Consider the following 24,353-nt stretch of genomic DNA (forward strand, 5'->3'; position numbering starts at 1 on the left):
GTTTTATAACAAAAATTGTTAATATGTGTATACAAGGATATCTCGTTCCCAAACAGTGAAAAGTAGCATATTATTCTTAAATAAGTAAAAAACGGTTATAAGAAAGACCCCATTATTTATCGTGGTTTCTGAGTAACTAGTACACTTAGTCATTTATATGAAACGATATTAAGCGAATGTAAATAACAGATAAACAAGAAATTAACACCAGAATAATATAACTGAGAAAATCTATACGATGCCCTAATGGAATTCTCTGGAACAAGAATATAATAAAGAAGAGCAGTATATATGAAACTATGATAAAAAGTATGTTATTATACGGATGTAAAATGTGGCGATTAACAGAGAGAAACCGAAGAAAATAGAAGCCACGGAAATGGATGTAATAGGAATGAAGGCATGAAAAAATCAGGGAACGCAAAGGAATAGAAGGTACAATAATGGATGACCTAAACAGCTCATATAATACGGGCATGTAAAATACAACGAACGCAAAACAATAGACGTCTGAAACAATTACATGGAGAGCTACAGAAAAAAAAAATGAGCATCAGACGTTTCCAGACTTTTGGTTCACCCTGTATATTCAACTATAGTTTAAATATCATAGTTAGTTACGAAAAAATTAGTAGAAAAAAAGTTACAACCTCAGTAACCCTAGAATATAAAGTTCTTTGAGATTATTTACAAGCCGACGCGACGATGCCTTTGTTATGTATAAAAGATAAAAGTGAATTTATCCTTTATATTTTATGTTCTATTGTATTTTTGCAGTCAACAAATCATTTGACACAGTAGGCAGTTACCGCTAAATTGGATTTCGTTAAATTTAATAAATCGTGTGACATTACTTTGCTTGATATTGTCATAGTCCAATTTGCAGGTATGCAAATGGAGTGTCTGCATATAACAATATTGCTTGCTCTACCGACAAATTTAAAACATTATTGAAGCGTGTTGTTAACGAAAGCGTAGATTATCGTATGACGGAATATTTTAAATTTTGGTTTTTAGTTACAACACACAATTAAGTATGTGTAGATGATCTCAATTAAAAATACATTTACACTAAACAATAGATGAAATAAATTACCAAACATATGATACACTTTAAGAAAAGAAACGTCAGAAAACTAATCTCGATTTATGCAAGCAGAACAAAAAGCACTTTTTTATACCATTACCGTAGATTTTGGAGCCAGTAAATAAGCCTACTTTCTGGCCATTTCTTTTCTATTTGCCTCTCCTTGGAGAATCAATTGGAGAAGGCCCTAACGGTTTGATTTCTGAATATCTGTTCCAAATATTATAACTTAGAACCCAGGATATTGCAGTATACGCCTATATCATCATATCACGACAAGTTAGTTATAAGTAAAAATAGAGTAACTTAAAACTAAATTTTATTAAGCACCAGGGACCAAGGGGAAAAATTACCGAAGTATAACGTTTAGTACAAAATTATCGTAACTTCTAACTCAAGAGGATCTTTTATTCTTCTGAAGGTGCATTCTACTTACTGCAGCTGGAAATAGACCAGTTCATATCCCAAAATTGGCCAGCCAGGGTATACATCTGCTTTCAACACGCCTTACTTTTTGTCCTTAATCTTATCCTATGAGAGACACAAAAGAAAGAGCCTCTAGGAGAGAGATATTTTAACGAAAATCGCACCGAATATAAGAAAATATCATCGGACTCAATAAAAGGATACAAGCGTTGCCAAAAGAAAAGTAAACGTTTGAGTCAGAACCATCCCTGGCAATGATCACCATTAATGTAAAAGGCATTATTAAAAACCAAGAAGAAATACTCGCATACCTCTGCAGAGAAACTAACTGTAGACATTGTTCAAATAAAAACAAATACAAATAAATGTTCTTGTAGTTGGATTTCTAAACAATTTTGCATATTTTTTTCATAAATATACTTCATTTTATACCAGTTTCAGCTGGTGTGCTAAAATTTTGGGTAGACCAAGCCAGCAAATTACATATAGCTATGTGTAATCAGTGACGGATCCAAAGGAAGGGGTCACGGGGTCATGACCCCCCCCCCCTCCTAACTAATTTTTTAATGATTTCTCTGTTCATTTTAACTTCTGCGTGGTATCTAATTTTTGCGATTGTTGATTTTTCAACTAGCAAATCGCGAACAGAAAACGCCTTCTTCTGTACATCTTTAAAGGACAGGAAATTACTTAAATGTTCCTTGCAACTGGAATGTTTTTTAAGGAGGCAGACATATTTTTTAAATCAAAGTATCCTTCACAATTCCATATACATTTCTTATTAGAAAATAACAAACACGGCCAACAATATAGTCTGTTTTTCGTAATACTTCCAAACAACCATTTGTAGACGTCATACCAAGAGCAATTAAAAGTACGCACCTTTTTCCCATCTTTTTGGTCAATACACAATGTTGGAGTAGGCCTTTCATTCATAATAATATTGTTTCTATTAATTTCAGTTCTTGTAGATAATGACGATTCCAATAGTGAAACAACAATGTCCAAACACTCACTATCAACATTACTATTACTGCAACCTGGTAAAGCGTCATAAAAACTCATTTTTATGTATCAGTTATAAAACAATCTCACATATATAAGTTGCATACAATCAGGCGATATAAAAATCATGCAAATGTGATTTTTTTTCTTCGAATTTTATGAATTTTTTAAATTTATTTGGGCAACCGTACACTTGTTTGCAATTGTGTTGTTTGTTAAAAAATATGTTACAATTATAGATTATGTTACATATTTTTTTTATCATAATTTAAAAGAAAATTTGTATTACAATTCGATAATTACGTTACAAGTGACAACGATGGTCGGCGTAGGCCCGATCGTCTGGTGCCTAAACAGCAAGAATAAACACGACAATATAAATCGTTGTCCGGCAAGCTGCTTAACTTCAAACGCTTTTTGTACGGGGATCTTATGTGAGTTGGGTCGGCCAGTTCCGATCGGGCCTATTAATAATATTTAAAATGTCTGAATACGATTCGATGCTTTCTGTGGTAATATAATAACATAGTTGTTTTAACGGACGCTAAGGTATTGAGTGATTTAGTACATTTAAAAGTTATTTACATGCATTAACATAATTTTCGAATATATGTTTTTCAATTTTAAAGCTCTTAAAATTATTGGGTAGGCCCGGCCTATCCTGCCTACCCCCAAAAGCCGCCACTGTTTTATACTGTCTTAAAAACCCGATTTATATACAGATTTTATCAACGGTAAATTGAATGATCTCATTAAAGTAATTGTATGCAAAACAAATGAGAAAAACTCTTAATATCCTTACTATTATCTTTCAAATTACAGTTATATCATATTTTATATCAAATTCATCAGAGGCTATTTTTATTTCACCTGGATAACAATAGCGAGTTGTTATTATTTTCTTTCAGCACGAATCTCTCGCCAAAGGCGATATATTTTCGCTATTTTCCAGATATTATCCCTTTTTTTCAATTGTATATAAAACGCTTAGATATTATATTTTTAGAAAAATCGATATGGAATCAGTCCGGATAGGCAAATATTGACACTGGATGGGTTTTAATGTCTCATATCGGGATTACTAGAGGTCCTGCCCACGTAGCCTGGCTAGCTCAAGTTCAACGATGAATGCGATTATTATTTAACAAACTACGCCATCGGATACGCAAGGACAAAGATTTAATTACACGGGATGCTTCGAAGGGCATTAATAAATAAAAGTTAACAATATAATTAGGCTTAAATGTGTATAACCCTGATTACTTTTTACAAGTAATACTAAGAATTAAAATTGATATTTACTAATACAACATCCCTCGGATAGTACAGGGCGAATCAAAGATTTTCCAATTTTTTTTTTGATATCAAGATAATGCTGAAAATGTAAATATAAATTTTATGAATACATTTTATGCATTTTACTGTTAATAAAATGAAAGACTATAGATTGTAGCTTGTAGGTAAATACTCTATTTGAGTCGCTCAGAAGCACAACGGTCTAAGTGTAAAATTGATTTTTTGAGATATCAGCAACTAAAGAATTGAGCTTAAAATAAAAGCAGTTTTTTTATTAACCAGTATTATTCTATTTACTTATACGAATATTCCTGGAGCCTTATACTTTATATGAGTCGAATGAGCAAAAGAATAACAAAAAAATCTTCTCTTATACAAAAAAAGTCAGTTGGGCCACTATGTCAAATATTAAGCTTGTACGAAAAAAACATAAAACTTTCACTTGGGTCACATATTCACCTGTTTCCGATCCAATATCATTATCTATTAATAAATTAAAGTTTGAAGGACCACCCACTGATGTAGGAATAAAAGAATAAAGAAAATATTCATACTTATCCACACTCTATGGTGTCTAAGATCATCCTGATCTGCTTTTTGTAGTGCCTATCCGTTTCGGATGTTGGCAACCACCATGGCAATCTGTATTTTGTAAACTGCTGCTCTGAAAAGATTTGTGGTTGTGTTGAACCACGTACGCAGATTTTTCAGTCAGGAAATCCTTCGTCTTTCTGGTACTCGTTTTTCTTTTTTTTTGTAGAATTAATTGCAGCAACCCATATCTTCCGCTGTTCCTCATGATGTGAAACGGGAATTTGATTTTGGCTGTTTTTATTAACAACTCTTTTCCTTTTTGCATTAACATTTGCATGGTTAAAAACTTATTTACTTTCTGCATTCTTAATTAAACGTCCTGGTTAGTAACGTGATCAGTATAGGATATCTTCAGGATTCGACGTTGAAAGCCGCCTCAATTTTCTTGCAGGTAACGTCTGTGAGAGCCCACTACTCAACTCCGTACAACAGTATAGGAAAGATCTAACATCGTAGTAACCTGATTTTTATGGGTACTGATAAATCAAGGCATTTGAATAGCTTAGCCATTTTTTGAAATGCAGATCTTGCTTTTCCTATCCTACATTTTATTTCTAGGGAATGATCCCAATTTTCATTGACGTTCGTAACAAGGTAGGTGTATGTTTTTACTCTTTCTATCGGTTGATCATTCACACTGATTCTTTCAATTTGCTGTTCCTTCTTAGAGATCATTATTGATTTTGTTTTCTTAATGTTCAATGAAAGATCATATCTCTGACTAACCTCTGTGATTCTATTCATTAACTTCTGGATGGCTTTATAACCGTCAGCGAATACCACAGTGTCATCTGCGTACCTGATGTTATTCTCCGTTATGATACGTTCTCCGTTAATTTGAATTCCGGCTTTAACATCCTCTATTGCTTCTTGAAAGATTTCCTCGAAGTATATGTTAAACAGCAAGGGTGATAGTATAAATCCGTATCTGACCCCACGTTTGATTTTGATATCATCGGATTCTCCTGCCTCTGTACGGATAGACGATGTTTGATAAGAGTAAAGATTGCTAATAATTCTTAGATCACAGATGTTTATTCCAATATTTTTTAATATCTCCATCAGCTGGTTTTGTTTTACTGTATCCAACGCTTTATGGTAATCAATGAAGCATGCATAAATACAGCAATTTACATCTCTACACCTTTGAAATAGCACTTGTATGCTAAAGAGAGCTTCTCTCGTACCCACTGCGTTCCGAAAACCAAACTGTGTGTGGCTGATTTTTTTTGCATAGTGTATATCCTTCCATGTATGATTTTAGAAATAACTCAAAATTGTGGCTCATTAAATTGATGGCCCGGAAATCATTGCAGGATACGGATTTTGTTTTCTTTAGTAGAGCAATTAACGTTGACTTCAACCATGATCTTGGTATTACTCCGTTTAAATATGGCATTGAATATTTTTGTTAGTCGTTGAGTACCGTCGGTATTAAATAGCTTTATGAGTTCAGCATATGCATTGTCAGGTCCAGGAGAATTGCTTTTCCTGTCATCCTAATACTGCATTAAAATTATATCTGCAGATTCTAAGCGGGGTTTAGAGAACAGCTACCCGATAGGAATATTACTTACGGGAAAAAATATTTGACTATTAGTGGCGTAGCTAAACACTTAAAGAAATTTCTTAGCGATTTCTGCGATTTCTAATATTCGATAAAGATGAAACTTAAAGAAGAAGAAAATATTGTCTAGTATTTGCTGACCTAATTTTCTTATTGCTAGAATGTGGTTGATTTGATGTTCACTGCTTTCAGATAGATGTTTCCAGGATGCCTTATGTTTTCTTAAGTGCTCGAATTTCGTCTCGAATAGAATGTTGCTACGTCTACGTCTCTATTGGCGTATGTATTTTGGTGTACAGATGAATCCTTTTCAACATCCAACTAGATCATTCTGGTACTGTTCTTTCCCACATTAACATATTCTTTTTGTATTTCGTCACACACTTAGCTTTGAGACGACTATTTCAGGTGACCACTTGTTAAAATAAAAAAGTACAATAAATAAAAAGTATAAGACATTACCATTGTCTTCGGTTTTTTATGAAAATTGTTTATTTTCAAATATAAGCGAGTTGTTTACGGTCAAAAGTGTATTTTTATGTAGATGTGTAACAAATAATTAGTTTTTAGCTAAAGACAAATTTATGTATAGAGTTTACAGTTCCACTGTTTCAAACAACACTTAGAACAAATCTGTTTGAAAATTCGATTTTACCGGAAAATCTTTTGAGCTATATTAAACCGGCTTTGTAGATCGATTCGAAATTTAAACCATCTCTCAAACACGTGCAGGTCATTTAGAACACGAAATGTCCGCAGGTAATCTTGTTTAAGTTCCGGCGGATGTTACGTTGTGAAGAGCGTAATTTATGGGATACTTAAGGTGCTTGTTCTATCCGAAACGGAAAACGTTCGCTGGTGCAAGAGCCGGAAAATAAACGCGGAAAAATCTTAGAGTTGTTTTTCTAGTTTAATTTCGCAACAGATGTGTTTTCTTTTTATTTTGAATATTATTCGGATAAAAATTGTATTCAGTCGTGTTTTTGCATAATTCTATCTAGTATTGTTCTTTTATAAAACTATGGAGAAGATCTAAATAACGAAAAGGCTGGCAAGTGTTGGAGAGCCGTTACAATAAAAGGTAGAAAAAAATGTATAAAAAAATTTTAAACAAGTTTAAGCTTTGGGTTTTAAAATTAGTTACATTATCAGATATTTTATTATGCATTCTATATTTTATTTTAAATATAAAATTCGCTTTATTCGTTAGCAACTTACCTCGTGGTTGTTATATACAAGATATGTAAAATGATATAATAGATTTTATTTAAAAGTTCATAGAATAAGTTTCATTCATAGATTACATAAAATTCATTTATCCACTGATTAATATAACAATGAATTAAATATCATTTAACAAATAGCTGTTAAGAATGGGTATGATCATCACATCATTGACAAACTTATTAGAAAAAGAGAATCAAAACTACTTCAGCAATCAGCATACAGATAACGACATTGTTTTGTTGACCATAGGAATTAAGATTTATTGCAATCCCATCTCTAGAGTATATTTATTATAATGCTCTAAAACTAATTTCTTGGTTATTTTTTAGCCTTAATAGCAATACAAATAAATAAGTAATTAAATAAGTAATATGCTTTATTGTCACTGAAAATTGTACAAATTTTATGGACAAAGCTTATAACATTAAGACAAGAAAGAAGAAAATAAATCATAATAAGAATTGTTTGTACTTTTAAATAAAAAAAAACAATAAAATTCTTCCAAACTTAAACATAAAAAATACTACCTAATCAAGAACCTACAAACTTCGTAAAATGTACCTAACAAAAAATAAAAATTAGGAAAGCAGAATGAATTAAAGGCTCAAATATTCCACCTCCTTGTGCTAAACAGTAATCAAATCTGTCATACAATTTCTCCTCATATTTTGGAGTAGGGCTGGTGTAAGGCTCGCAGAGAAATGAAGTATTTTGCCTTTAATTCGACTAGGTTTGTGGACCTTTCAAACCGATGCCTATAAATGTTTTCTTTGAGAAAACGCCAAAAAAGAAATCGTTAGGCGCTAAGTCACAGGATCTAGCCAATACACGTGGTACAATTAAATGGCCCATTTAATTGTACCACGTGTACTTATCAGTCGATCAGGAAACGTTTGATTGAGGAAGTCAATAGTTGCTCTAGAGTTGTGAGCCGAACACCGATCCTGTTGGAAATAAACCTCCTGAAAATTAACGGGAAAGCGTCGAACTGCCGGAATGATCTCATTCTGTAAAAGTTGTAAGTATTTGGGCCCGTTTAGGTTTCCATCGATAAAAAATAGACCGACAATATGGTCGCCTAACATCCCAGTCCAAACGTTTACCTTTTGCGTATCCTGCGTTCGCACTGCAAAACTGAGGTGCTTATTTTTCCGAGAAATGCCTTGCAATGGATGGATTGTGTTTTTTATGTAATGAAAATGAAGATTCGTCAGAAAATAAAATATTTTTTAAAAAGTGTACAGTTTTATTCAGTTTATCTAACATAATTTTACAAAACTCCATCCATTTGAGCATTCACGTTAACTTCCCGAGCAATTCGTACACTATTGCAATTTCACTAGCTTCCACAAAAGCACAAATATCAATATCCCTGTTTTGACATTCCTCATCGACATGTCTAAACGTGGTTCATTACCTTCATGACACTTTTTACAACTGTTTTCACATTTCGAAGTTTGAAAATGTTTAATGGTATTTTTAACTGTTGTAACACTTGGTGGGGGTCTATTTTCGAAGGCAACAATAAATAAATCAATTAGTTCGTGTATCGAATGACCCTGAAAGTACCATGTTACAAGTTGCACTGTTTCTTGGACGGTATACAACGTAATAAGCATTTTAATAATTATTTGTTTATTCTTTCAGAACTTCGTTTAAAATTTTAATATCAATGTGACAATTACGACAATTCATACCTACTGTGAAATGAATATAGAGGTGGAAAAGTGTAACATGTCACAGCGATTGCCGTTGTGTTGTATGGTCAATAAAACGATGTTTTGATCTGTATATTTAAAATCAATCCATTTCTCCTACCTAAGTTTTTTACCTTTTCACAAGTCAATTATATCCGAACAAAATTAAACACATTTAACTGAGTTGTTTTGACAATACTCACATTTCTTTTAAAGTTGGAAACACTCTGGTTGACTCTTAATAATGTCTTAACAAACGCCAAAGATTTCATCCACTATATGAACCATAGTGGAGTTTACAGATTGTCTTAATCTGATCGTGATGTTTTCTACATTGGCAGAACATATAGATTGTTAGTATGTAGTATAATATATTATTAATAATCCCCACATATAATTTCAGCCTCTACTTTTTTACATGTTTACTAATACAACAAACAACCTTTCGAAACAAACGTTCGAAAATGGAAAATTGTAAATATAAAAAAATATATGAAGTAAGTAACAATGGAGATTCACAAACATAAAATAGACATTTACAGAACATTTATAATAATAGTCGAATAATACAAACCTTACTAAAACGAACGTAGACCCCTCATAGAAAAAGCCAGTACTGGATTCGAAGTAAAATCAGCATAAGTCACTTATGCTGATTTTACCACAATGCTACCTTGCTACCTTGGATAGCGTTGGTGATAAAATTGCCGATATCCAACCGTGAAGTGTTAAGAATTATATGGATTTTAGAATTCGAATAGAGACCATTATTGACTTCCAAAAGGCATTTGATCGTATTAAGCACTCTATATAGATCGAAGCTCTAAAAGACATTGGCTTGGACGGCAGAGATCTTCGAATAATTGCAAATATTTATATTGGAATCAAACAACATCAGTTTTGAGTAGATAGTGTGGAATCACAGGCTCTTAATATTAAAAAAGGAGTACGACAGGGATGCCTCTTGTTACCCCTGCTTTTTAACGTTTACTCCGAAAGAATTTTCAGAAAAGCACTTTCTGAAAAACAAGAAGGAATACTTGTGAACGGTAAAGTCATCAATAATTTTAGATATTCGGACGATACAGTACTCCTAGCTTCTAGTCAAGAAGATCTGCAAACACTACTTATAGTGTCGTTGAGAGTTGTAGGGAGGCAGGTAACAGCATATAAAACCGTTTATATATATATATATATATATATATATATATATATATATATATATATATATATAAATAACACCAAACTTGAGCAAGTTGATAAAATCATTTACCTTGGACAGCAATTAAATTATAACGTAGAAAGTCACGGTGAAATTAGATCTAGGATAGAACAGGCAAGAACGGCTTTTAGAAGGATGTCCAAGGTGTTATGTAACCGAGACCTAAAATTGGCATTGAGGATCCGCCTACATCGCTACTACGTGTTCTCGATCTTACTTTATGGTGTCGAGTCCTGGACTGTGAATAAAATCGATCTAAATCTCCTTGAGGCTTTCGAAATGTGGTGCTATAGAAGAATTTTAAAAGTTTCCTGGGTGGAGAAGATTCGAAACTCCACAATACTACAACGTCTCAGTAAGACTACTGAGATCATAAAAAGCATCAAGCAGAGAAAGCTGGAGTATTTCGGACATGTAATAATTATAGGTTGCTACAAAATATCATGCAAGGAAAAATAGCAGGCAAACGAAGTCCAGGACGAAGAAAAACCTCATGGTTGAAGAACTTGCGAGATTGGTACGGTGTTGATACAAGCATGCTATTTAGGGTGGCAGTGAATAAAATTAAGATAGCTATGATGGTAACCAACGTTCTGAAAGGACATGGTACATGAAGAAGAAGATGGACACCATGTTCCTTAAGTTCCGACTATTAGAGTTTCATACACATAGCTTTCCCCGGATATCGGGTTTGTATTTCTAAAGAAATCGAAGCTCAGTGTATATGGCCTTGTTATTACTGGTGGCCATACTTAAAGGTTCAGGACCTTCTTAGCTAATCGCAAAATTGGCGACAAGTATCTGATCACCCTGTTGGCTACAAGGTCAGGCATTTTCAGATACCCATCTGTACATCTTAGGCTCTTGGCAGAGCTCTTGGAATATTTTTGCAGATCTTCTCAGGAAGCCGATCATATTTAAAAAGTGTAAGGGGTGGTGCCATTTTCCCTAAAGCATTTGTTGTTATTAAAGTGGTTATATTTTCTTTGTCCGAGGAGGATGAAGTATTGTAAACTGGAAGACCTTTCTCCGCTAAAATTAAACCGCCTTTTGGACATAAATAGAAAGATGTCTCATCCATATTCCAGATTCTTGCCGGATCATCCAAAACATGCTTATCATCTCCAAGTAAATCCAAAGTTTCTTTGAACCAGATTCGGATTTTTTCTTGAGTAATTAATGATCTGGCTCTATTTATGTATTCAGACTGCTTTAATGAGAGTTCTGGAAATCTACGCATAAATAGATGAAACCACTTCCTCCCAGGAGTATTTGCTTTAAAAGGGGTTTTTAGTTGACCAATTTTTTTATTGAAAAATAAAGGCCCTCTCGACAAATAGGAAAACCCATTTTAGCTGTAGTTTTGATCCAGTGTACCAGCCGATCTTCTATGATCTTCCCTAAAACTGGACTTCCGACTTTGCCTGATGTTTCTGGAGCTCTTCCACTTAACTTATTGCGTATTGTGGAACGGGGTACTTCATACAAATTACATGCTGTACTTACTTTCATTCCACCTCGAATAGCTTCCAATGCATTCTTTACTTGCTGAGGTTCGTATTGAAAAAATGTTCGTTTTGGTCGTTGTCGTACATTATTATTTTTTTTCTTGATTTCAATTTTCTTTTTACTCCGTGCCAATATCTGTAATAATAACAAACATTTATAAATAAATTATTAGTTATATTTTTATGTACATGATGTTTTACCGGTAACGGTATGGTTTCTTATTTGTTTTAAATAAATGTCAATGTATAGTAAATGCATACTCCAGGGTTCTCCATAAAAAAATTATATTTTTGTTTTACAACCCCATTTTGGGATACCTTGATTATTACAAAATATTCTTAAATCATTTTGTTAACGAACGGTCCGTTGCGAGTAAAACACCCTGTAGAGTATAACTGGCTACTATGGGAACACGCATGTTTTTAAAGTAGTCAGTAAATTATGTCATATGACCAAAATTGGATTTAACTGTTCCATTAGTAGCCACTATTAAACAGTTGCTGTGGCCACAAATAGGTCAGAAGTGTTCTAATAGTAGCCAGCAAATGGCCATTAATGGTGTGAATACAAAAATAAGTGTTCCATTTGTGGCCACCCAATTTAATAATGTATCGAGATAAAATAAGGAGTTTAAAAACAGATGAAATCGTAAAGAAATCATACCCAAAACTTAAAATCATACGTTGATCACAAAATTTTAATATTAATAGCTTAAATAAACTTACCTGTTTTCTTACGTATATCGTTAACAGAAGGTCTAATACACAGTGTCACCTACTTCAAGAATAAGTAGAAACTAACCTGTAAATCAGAATAAGTCGCAAATTGTAGAGCCATCGTGTTAGAACGAATATAGTCGAAATTCTTCCGATTTCCTTAAAGGCGGTAAACTCGGACCTTATTATATTAGATTATTGGTTTAGGTGGCCACTAACGGTGAAGTGGCCAAAAATGGTGCTGCTACCCTATTGACCTTTATTACCGTTATTTCCTAAAATCGAAGCCGCATTTCTTTTTTATTCACCGCTATCTTGTTTTGTTTAAACTTATTGTTAGTACAGCTTTTTAGTATTCTTTTTTTTTAGTTTTTTCGTTATGTATTCTAAGATATCCTTGTCCTGTGCCTAAATAATCTGGTCATCCATGAATTTGTAAGAACAAAGTGAATTTGAGATTTTACAATAAAGTATTGCTGTGTTGAGCCTTTCCTATTTTAGGAAGTTTCATTATAAACTCTTAAATCACAAGAGTTTCATTTCTTTGAAGCTGTATTTGCTCACCAGATGTGTCCTCATCATTCAACGGCCATTTTAAACAACCTACAAAGAAGTCCTTTGAAGTATGGCTTTAAATCCAAATAATTTCAACGCTCTAATGTAAGTAGCCAATCTAAAAAGCTATCTGCAACCGTATTATCCAGATTTGTTCTTTGCATTATGCCAGACTGTTTTATCACTGGTTCATTGTAACATTCTTTCTGTAGATCTATAAATATCAGGTGAGAACTTCCTCCTGTATATATTTAATTAGTCGATAGGATATCCACCCAAGATTTTCCTGCTCTGAATACTTAAACTAATGTAAACTTTTGGAATATTATAACTATTATATTTAATGGTAATAAAATAATAATTATACATCTAGATTTACACCTCAGAAATCGTTTTCGGTATTATGAGAAAGATTGATTTAATAAATAATCGGTTTAGACGTTTTATGTACTGATGTTAAAATTATAATTATGATTTTATGCATAATCTTGGGTGCAATTATTTCTAAACAGCTAGCTTATATCCACTAAAACTTACTATTTGATCTACTACGTCGCTTACTTTAGTTATGTCCCTGAGAGACTTAAATAGTTTGAATTATAAACTAAACTTCGGTAATAACGTAATTAAACTATTTACCGAATAATTGAAAACGATCATTATTACAATTATTTCTAGAGCCCCATTATTTCAGTTTTCCGCTAGTTACTATTGACCAGTTCAGCTATAAAATAATCAAATTGAGGTCAAAATCTGCCGCTTGACTACGGTCTTAATTCAGAAGCAGACCCTCGTTCGACTGAACTTTAAATCGATAACAAACTGAAAGTGTCATCGGCCATAGTTTGGTTACACTCACTTAGTAATTTAATAAAGACCAAGTCGGCATTCTCAAGTTTAACTTAATTAATGAGGTCCAATTTGGAACATCTGTAAAGTTTGAGAGAACTTTAAGTTTGTTGTTAAGTAAGTTGATAAACATTTGGAAAGATTTTATTGTCCTTTAAGCTGGTTAAAGCAGTTTATAGTTACTTTAGTTTAAAAGTACTTGAACTTACTACGTTTATGGGTAAATAATATTATAAAAACAACTAAGTATCTATATTTTTTATTTGAAAACCTTGTAGGTGAGTAGATGAATGTGAAATATGGCAATACCCTATAATTTTCCATGTTACCACCGAATTGTAAGAAAATTTGGATTAAGATTCTACTTACCGTCCACTTTATTTATGGATTTATGTTGTTGGCTGCTTTTTATTTTTTAGGGGTGAAAACGACCCCTTTATTAGAAAAAAATCATTTAATTTTAAATTCATAAATGATTTTTTACCACATAATTTTTATCGTAATAAAAACCATCCCTTGCGCAGAAATTCGAATAGTTGTAGTATTTTTTTTTTTTCATTTTTTTTTATTTATTTACGCTGTAACCACCAGGGTTATTAGCGACCTAAATATATAATACAGGTAAAGTTAGAAAAAATTACAATAATTGATACAGTCCTGAGTCTTTAAGATAACTTATTGTGTTTTTAATGTTCATGTTTTTTCCTAGGGCTTCCTTTATATTATTTGGTATAGTGTGCTTCTTTCTTGCTGCTTCATATGTTTTGCACTGAGTTAGTATATGCTTCACGGAGAGTGTTACTTGACAATTTTCACACATTGGCGGCACAGTTCGCGTAAAGAGGTGTTTATGTGTAAAGTTACTGTGTCCTAGTCGCAAACGTATTATTCTCACTTGGTCCTGTCTATTCGCTGTTGGTTGGAGCCACGGTTTCACTAAGTGTTTGGTTTCCTTGAGTTTATTTTGTGATGCACTTCACTTATTTTGCCACGCACTTAACACCTTATGTTTTATTTCTGACTTAAAGTCATCTGAAGAAACCTCATTAATAAGAATGGAGTCCTGGCTGAAGGATGCTAAGCGTGCTAGTTCATCTGCTTCTTCATTTCCTTGTATACCTGAATGTGATGGAACAAACATGAAGTCAACAGTGATCTTATTATTATTTAGAATCTCTATTTCTGATTTTTGATATGTGAGGCCATTGGATTATTGGCATATAAACGTTTGATAGTGTGAAGTGAGCTTAGTAAATCGGTTATTATGAGAGACAGGGACTGTTTCGACTCTTTTATGTGGATAAGTACTTGTAATATTGCAAACAACTCCGCAGTATATGACGAAGTAATGGGCTTGAATTTAAATTTTAAGGATGTATTGGGTGTAAGGATTGCTGCACCAACACCGTCTGAAGATTTGGATGCGTCAGTGTATATCTTATAGTGATTTTTATAAGTTTCCATTTCTGTTAAGAATGATTGTTTGATCAGGTCTGTTATAGTCTCACGTTTTTTATATATACTAAGGTTAGTATTAATCTTGGGAATTGGTATTAACCAAGGTGGAGAAGTTAGGAAATTTGTTGGGAGAATTTCAGGAAATTTAAGATGTAGGTCATGAAGGTTTCTTCTAACTCTTTCGTAAAATGGTGGATCTAGTCTTGTTGTAGAGAAAGTGTCTTGAAATCGATCTGTGAACGTATTGGTATAAGTAGGGTGTTCTTTATTACTAGCTATTTTAGAAGCATATGAGAGAGAAAGGTATTTGCATCGTAAACTTAGTGGTGGTTCTCCTGTTAAGCATTGCAAACTTTCAACTGGTGTCGTTCGAAACGCACCTGTAGCTATTCGTAGAGCTGTGTTTTGAACAGTTTCTAATGTTTTCAATACTGATATTTTACTTGATGAATAAACTATCGCACCATAGTTGAGTTTGGATCTAATTAAAGATGTATATACATGTAATAGTGTATTTTGATCTGCTCCCCAGTTTTTGCTGGAAATAGTTTTCATAAAATTTAGTCCTGCTTGGCATGATTTTTTAAGTTCTTCTGTATGTTTTTTCCAGGTGAGCTTTTGGTCGAAAACCATACCTAAAAATCTGATATTATTTGTGAAACTAAGGGTTTGATTATATAGCTTTAGATGTGGAGTTAGAGTGTTATTTTTTCGTGTGAATAAAATACATTTAGTTTTTGTTGGTGAAAATTGTAATCCGATAGTCCTAGACAATGTTTCTAACTGATTAATTGTTTGTTGTAAATGTTTTTGAATAGATGTAGAGTTTTTTCCTTTGGGGAATAAAACTAAGTCATCAGCGTATAATCTTCCTTTAACAATCGGTGAGCATTGTTGAAGTATGTCGTTTATGGCTATTAGAAAAAGGGTTGAGCTTATAACTGATCCTTGTGGTACTCCGTTCTTTTGAACTTTTTTATCTGAGTTAACGTTGTCTGATCGAACTATGAAGCTGCGAGAATGAAGAAAATTAGAAATAAATTTTAACATATTGCCTCTGATATTCCAATTATGCAATTTTGATATGATATTGTATCGCCAGGCAGTATCATAAGCTTTATTAATATCAAAAAAAACTGCAATATAATCTTGCTTATTTGCAAATGCTTCATGTATTCCTGATTCTAAGTCTATTAGGTTATCTATAGTGGATCTATTTTGCCTAAATCCGCTTTTTTGTGGAATAAGGAGTTTTTGTTGTTCTAAATACCATCTAAGCCTTTTATTTACCATTTTCTCACTTTACATATAATATTGGTTAAAGATATTGGTCGATATGACTCAGGTGATGTCCGAGATTTCTCAGGTTTAAGAAGTGGTAGTATTATTGCTTCGGACCAAGTTGATGGGAAAACCTGTTTTTTTTTTCATTGAAACGATAAATATAATACATTTTTTAATCAAAATGTTTATTTTATTTATTTTATTTCAACTATTATTAATTTATAAGGATGGGTGAAAGTATTTCTGTTTCTTAATAGCACATTATGTGTATCTTACTATGTTCCAGTATGTGCGTTCTGATACAGTATAGTACCTACAATAAGTTTTAGATTAGATGTTGCAAAATACATAAAGCGCTAAAATCGGCAACATTTGTAGCAACAGGTAATTGTAATTCTCCGATCCCCTCCGACACCTTAGACTCCTAGACAGAAAACGACAAAAACTATTTAGTAACACATAACAAAGCAAGGGATATGAATCACCGTCCGTCGTTTTTTGTTTTGCTTACGTACACCTGGTTCATTTCTTATAACATAAACTCGATAAAAATACAATGACCATTATAAGGCGGTGGATTTATATCGGTTTTTCATAATGTGAACAATTTTTTGTGGTTGAATTAAAAATAAAGGCGTATTTCTTTAAAAAGATAAAACAAAACAAAAAATATACTCTTATTGAAAATAAAAAATAATTTCTAATAAAATAAGAAATAATTCTTTATGCCTTACAGAAATGATTTAAATATTTGACATTCTACAACTTAATAGTATCCCAATCTGTCATAAAAACATCTGCGGACAAATGTAAGAGTTTCTTTTGCAACAGAATTGGAGACTTCTATTATTCGGTTTCTTAATTCATTTAAATTTTGTGCTCTAGCCTTAGGATGATCTTAGATAATGCTCTTTAAATGTCAAAAAAAAAGAAGTCCATGAGTGTAAGATCTGGAGATCGCGCAGGCCACTTAATATCGCCTGTTCCAATGAGAACTTAATTCGGAAAAGTATTGTTTAACCTAATTATTCGAGCGTTGTGAACGGAACAGCCGTTGTAACAATAAGACTACCAAAGAGAATTGAAATACTATTATAAAATAATAATATTTCGATTCTCTTTGATCTTATCGTTACACATCGGGCCCCACGTTGGGCGCCAATGCCCCAAAGGGAATTGAAATACTATTATAAAATAATACCGCAATCAACTATGGGAGCTTATCGTTTATGCTTCGCCTAGCTCAGTCTCTCAAGTAAATCCGTCTTGTCTATAGTTGGTAACAAATAAAACAATTAATTACCTAATCATATTTATTTAGCATAAAACAAAATAATGATATTTAGTTTGCAAAAGCAAACCCTGCTTATTGCTTTATAATAAAATGAAATGATACTTATGGCAACGATGGGTTGCTTGCTTCTGTACAAGATGTTGTTGCCTCCATATTATGTCGGTAGGTCTTAGGTATTTGCCATTTGAGTGGTCTTAAAGACAGCTGCAGTTTTATTTAGTTGGATGTGGTTAATCCATAGTCTTATTTAATAAATTATTCCATAAATCCAAGAGATTTCTGCAGACCATAAAAACAAACCTTATTTCATATTTCCTTCTTTTAAAAATTCCAACTACACAAAAAAAAATCCCAGCACGTTAGAAAAGCTGATTGACTGAAATAGTGGGGAGTCACTACAATGAAGTATAGCAGAGATGCCATAGAACATAAGTATATGATGGAATTAGCTCTTTTCTGTCAAACTAAAACAGAATATTTAGTCTACCGGACAGAAAGAGAGAGTGCGCCAACTATTTTTTGAAGAAAAAATAGTAAAAAAACTAAAGGTTAATGAATTAATAAATTAATAAAGAAATTAAAATGAAATAATTATTTAAATATAAATTAATATGTGATGGTCATAACGTTACACCGTCTTGATGGAACCAAACATTCTCCAGATTTGCATTAGGAAGGATTTACATTTTTCGGTGTTGAACTGTGACAAATGTTTTTTGGTAGTCCACAAAGCAAGTGGAGATATCGCAAGTCATATCACTGCATCTTTGGAATATTACCTGTAGACTAAACAGTGCATCTTTCGTACCTACTCCTTTCATGAATCCAAACTCTGGGTCTTGTATTCTCTCTTCGCATAGCTTGTATATTCTGCGATGTATAATTTTAAAAAAAAGTTTTAGTGTATGACTCATTAGACTTATTAGCATAGCTTTTAAGCTGTGAGGTACTTAAAAAAACTTTTAAATTGTGTCCCTATTTGTGAGGGATATAGTTGAAAGGGCTTGAACAGAACACACTTAGAACAGCCATAACTTAACCAATTTTGAACAAAATGTTCAAAGAAAATCAAAACCTATATTTCCGATTCCTCAAGATTTTTCGTATCAGTAACTCTTTAGGTTATTTTGAAAAAAAATGTCATTTTTTTAAATTTCAAAAATTTTCTTTTACTTTAAAACTAATTTTTTTTATAAACCAGCACTTTGATCCAGTTTGCCTTACAAGCATATAAACAGTACATAAATAAAGTAAATTGTAAAGCAGTAACGAATAATTTCATTTAGGGTTCTAATTAGATGGTAACTTTTATGTTTTACCAAAAAAGGGACCAACTTTATTTTGAACGTAACTCGCTTAGTTTTAATGCCAGAAACGTTAAAAGAGCAAAAATAAAGTTTTTTTTTATACTTTCAAAAAGTTTTAATAAGTTTTTTTCTGAAAAGTACTTCATTTTTTCAAAAGCACTTCGATTTGAAATTTAACAAATAAGAACTTACTTTTAATGAGCTACAACTCTGCTTATACTGGGTCCATAGACTTCATAATTACACCTTTTGTTTTTTTGTTTTTTATAGGCTATATTCTTGTTATGAAATTTTTTTCGATAAATACTTGCAAGTTAATTATGAAAAACCGTCTAAAAACGTGGTGTTTACAGACAGTTGGGTGTTGGGTCAAAGAGGTGGCTTTCATTTCCCAAGCAAAAGCAACCCTGGTCTCAAGTTTACAAGTAAAGTAGAGAGTAAGAAGAACCATGAATGTGTTGCTTGTGTGAGTCCATTTCAAAAGGTAAAAGAAATAATAAGTTAGACTTACTCACAATCAATTTAATTTAACTAATCGGACGACCGGTTTCGCTTTCTATAATATGCAAAGCATCTTCAGGTCACGATACAAAGTTAAAATGCTGAAAATAATAATCCCATATTAGGGTGTTGTCTAATAATGATAAAAATAGGTAGATGATATAATTATACAAATTACAGTAATTATGCCAATATTACATGTCTGTGGCTTTATAAATGAATAAAATGTTTAAGCAGACAAGGTAAGACCCACAAATTGATAACATAGTCTATTAAACTGCAATGAATTAATAAATAAACAAATAAATAAACATTACTTACATGCCGGTACTCTATTAACTGATGGTTGAAAGAACATGGTTCAAACTATCTGGGACTGTTGATTGGAGAACTCAGGTCAACTATTGTAATTGTTTAACAGTAAACGGGGAAGTTCTTGAGGAGACAGATTTTATCCAATGAAGTAGAGATAGGTGAAATGTATTGTTTGTTTGATGAAAGTAATGTTCTATACCATTAAATTCTTTAAAGTTATTTATATTTATTCTGGAGATATATTTATGAAATATGTGTTATTTATTGAGATTTTATGTTTTGTTTTGGAAGGTGGCAGTTGTAAGACAATGAATAAGAATGGATGTACAGATTGTGTGGGTGTGCAATTACAACCCACACAATCTGTACATCCTTTCATCCGTACGTCATTTTTAACTGAAAGTTAATAAATTACATCCCAAAAAAGCATAGTTTCAAACGGTTTCTCTCGAATAACTCCAAAATTTGAGATTTTATCGGTAAAACGGTTTGGATAAGAACTTTTAATAGTAACAACAGCTTTTTTCTATTACAATAGTCACTGTTCCGCTAAATTCTTGGCATATGGATCACCAGACGTTGATGCCATGTTGCTACAGTAAAAAAAGGTATAAAGTATATTAAAATATATAAGGGTGTGAACACCATTGATGTTAATGTGCTGCTTGCGTAACCTTTTCAGTTATGAAAATAAGTTTATGAAGCATATTTTTTGCTTTCTCCAAGTTTTAACCTATACTGAATATATCATATCGGCGAAACGTAAGTGGTTTAAATATTCACTGCCCATTTTTGAAATTCTTAAATAAACGTTCCAGCATCGTATTAAAAAAAAAGTAACATTAAATCCCCTTGTTCGACTTCTCGTTCTTTTTTATTTAATTACTGTTTCGACATAATGTATATTAGCACAAAATACTGAAGAGACGCGAGTTTTGCGTGCTCAGTGGCAAAATTCGAAAAAGTGGGGACAGTTAGTTTGCCGGTTCCTTTTGTGTAGTAATATAACGTTGTGATGTAAATATGCAAAATGTACAAAAACGACATGTTGCAAATCATCAAACGCAAGAAGTAATTTATAACGTTTTAAAAATTACAAAAACAAGAAGCAGAAAATGGTGTACAAGGTGCTCCTTCGCCAAAACAAATAATGGTATCAAAAATTAAAATGGATTTGATGAGAGTTTACTTCGTCGCACTATCATTAATTTTCACATTACTGGGAAAAAACACCACAAGTTGATCGCTTATAATTTTATGAACACTGTCACCAAAAAGACGTACTGTCACTGTAATGCCACTTGTGTGATCTTTTTGTAGTTTATATTTCGCGTAACTGAACTGAAAGAAGTTGTTATTTGCTTTTACGCCTTTTTCCAGTAAGTTTAAGTAAATGATATATACAGTTAATAGCTTTATGCACCACGAAATCTAAAACTACTGGGAAATAACCACAAATGTTTATAAATAATAAAAACACAGGTTATCAAAGTACCTACTATTAAGAAAATAATCCCGAACCTCAAGAAATATTATATACTTAACACCTTTTATTTGTGTCTTTAATTTAGGTTTTCGTTTTCCTTGACTGTCGCTATTTAATGAAAAAGTACGATAGACAAAAATTGCGACTAGATTGTTTACGCAGATACCAAGCCAAAAATAGGACAATATTGTCTTTACCGGTGTGAATTTGCTTTCTAGTTACACTAAAGAATATAATTAGAGTAATGCAAGCGCAACAGGTTTTCAAAAGCCCTTTTCTAAGGGACAGGGCCTTAAAATTGAATGAAAATTGTTTTTTAAAATGTTCCTAAACGATGGATCTGATAATTATAAAAAGTGGTTGATAGAAAAATTTCTTCTAAAATTTACTATCGAATAATATTTGTCCTTGTTGAAAACGCCCCATACCATAATTAACAAATTAACAGCCGGATAAAGCTCCTTCTTTAAATGGTAAATAAGAAGACATTAAAACATGATTAAGAGATAGAAATATTCCGTTTTATACCTGACCTGATCATAAGGACTTAGGACTGCCACTTTATATTCTAGACTTATCCAATCGAATTGGTTTGACTTGGTTTGGGCTGTACTTTGTATTATCATTTTTCCACTTTAACTATTCATTTCTTTCGATGTTTCGTGTCTTAGGAAATGTTATTGCTTTACTGAATACAAGAATTTTCTTAATTTATAAATGTTTTTGTTCGTCTTATATGGTAAGTAACTGGAATCATTGTTGTAACTAGATTTTTTTGTTTCAGATCTGACAAAAGATGAAGAAACTCTATCGCCCCTGGTAAGTTTATAATTTAGTTATTCTATATATATATATATATATATATATATATATATATATATATATATATATATATATATATATAACAATACTATCAATAAACTGTTCTGCCTACTACTGTACTTGGGACTCTAACTACTCATTACTCCTCTTTACCCTATTTTCCTCATGTTACTGAAAAACTTATTAAACTGCATAAACACAATAACGTTCATGTTAAAATTGCTGTTAAGAATACCAAGACGGTCAAAAATTTGTTTTCTAAAACCGAAACACTCTTGTCCCTTTTGGAAGAAGTTAATGCCATCTATCACATACCTTGTGCTGAGTATGACTCGTACTACATCGGTCAGACAGGGAGATTACTGAGGGGTGTCTTACGTCACACCGCAGTGATATTAACCTATCCAAGCATACTTGTGCTCTTGCTCAGCATGCTATTAATACAAATCACAAAGTGGACTTTAACGACGTTAAGATTCTTGGCAACGAACGCAATCTCGTGAAAAGACAGTTTTTGGAAATGTGTTCGATACTGAAATACCCCAACGCTCAGAAGAAGATAACGGACATTAGTAACCTGAGTCAAATGTATCATGCATTAATATTGCAGAACTAGGCTTTATCAATCCAACATTAAAAACTAGGGAGCATTCGAAATGTGGTGTTACCGACATATTTTGAAAATATCATGGTTGGATCGCAAAACAAACGAACAAGTTCTCGAACAACTAGGAAAACAATAAGAAGTTTTAATTTTCATAAAAATTAGGAAATTGGAATATTTAGGGTACATCATGAGAGGTGAAAAATACGAACTACTAAGGAATATAATGCATGGTAAAATCAAAGGCAGAAGAAGCGTAGGAAGACGTAAAATCTCGTGGCTACGCAATCTCCGTGAATGATTTGGATGCAGTTCAATTAAACTATTCAGGCGCGTAACCAACAAAATTATAATTAAATATAAGGTTGAATGCTCGAATAAATGAACTTTGATCAAATAAAAGGCATATATCGAGCACAGTTTAATTTAATCTTGCCCAAGTACTTTCGATCCCTAGATCATCTTCAGGGGGATTTCGTCATTTCTTTGACGAAATGACGAAATCATTTTAATAATGTTACCTAAAGTCAAAATTAAACTAAATTAATATTCTATTTTTGGAAGGGTGATCTTGTGCTCTTATTAGTTTCTCGGCGAATACTAGTTCGTTATATAAGTTTTTTACATATTTTTTTACATTACATGTATAATAACCACACGTTTCTTTTGCTATTGTAAGTTTGTGTTGAATTGTAAACTGTACTTAGTTTCAATTGATTGTTTATACAACTTAACCATTCAATGGTTTAATGTCTCAAGTTTTTTACATTTTATACCTTTGACTACTACATGTCTTTTTGAGGTAAAACGTTTGTATTAACCTCTCTATGGATGTTTGGTTTTTTCATATTATTCTTTTTAGATGAACCGATGATGCTTTCTGATTAGAGAGCGAAACGTCTTCGAATAAATAGATGAAGTAGCTACCTTCTTTATCTTTTTTTTCTCCACCTTTTGACCGAAAAACCCACCACTCTTCGAGTGATCCTTGATTATATATATATATATATATATATATATATATATATATATATATATATATATATATATATATATATACGTATATATATGGAATATATAGAATATATCTAATTATGGAAAGGGATGGAAATTTGTTTATGTAACAATAAAACACTAAAAACTTTGTTTTCAAAAATTTATTATAAAATCTTATCGCTACAGCTGTTTCGGCAGAGTGCCTTTCTCAAGTGATCTATTTTTGGGATTAGTATTTCCACCACCAGATAAAAAACTCAGTACCTTCTGCTCGATTATATATACAGGCAAAATATCAACAAAAATAGCCAAACACATAAAAAAGAAAGGAATAACACCAGCTTTTAGAACAAACAACAACTTAGGAAAATATATTAAAAACAACAATAGCCAAAATAAAAAGCACTTACACAGTGGTGTATACAAACTTAAATGTGCTAAGTGCCCAAAAACTTACTTCGTTAAAACTGGTAGAAATTTTAATAAACGAATAGCAGAACATAAACGGACTTTCAATTAAACAAAAACAGATTCTA

The 24,353-nt window shown here is 32.3% G+C and overlaps 1 protein-coding gene across 1 annotated transcript in view; it reads left to right on the forward strand.

Annotated features, from left to right (window-relative positions):
* Positions 1-24,353, forward strand: part of LOC140434382 (uncharacterized) — a 340,257-nt gene that overhangs the window by 234,444 nt on the left and 81,460 nt on the right. The window contains exon 3 of the mRNA XM_072522574.1: positions 22,180-22,214. Within this exon, the coding sequence (XP_072378675.1) occupies positions 22,180-22,214 (35 nt within the window). The remainder of the gene's footprint in view (positions 1-22,179; positions 22,215-24,353) is intronic.

The sequence above is a fragment of the Diabrotica undecimpunctata genome, chromosome 2 (genome assembly GCF_040954645.1).
Source record: "Diabrotica undecimpunctata isolate CICGRU chromosome 2, icDiaUnde3, whole genome shotgun sequence".
NCBI lineage: Eukaryota > Metazoa > Arthropoda > Insecta > Coleoptera > Chrysomelidae > Diabrotica > Diabrotica undecimpunctata.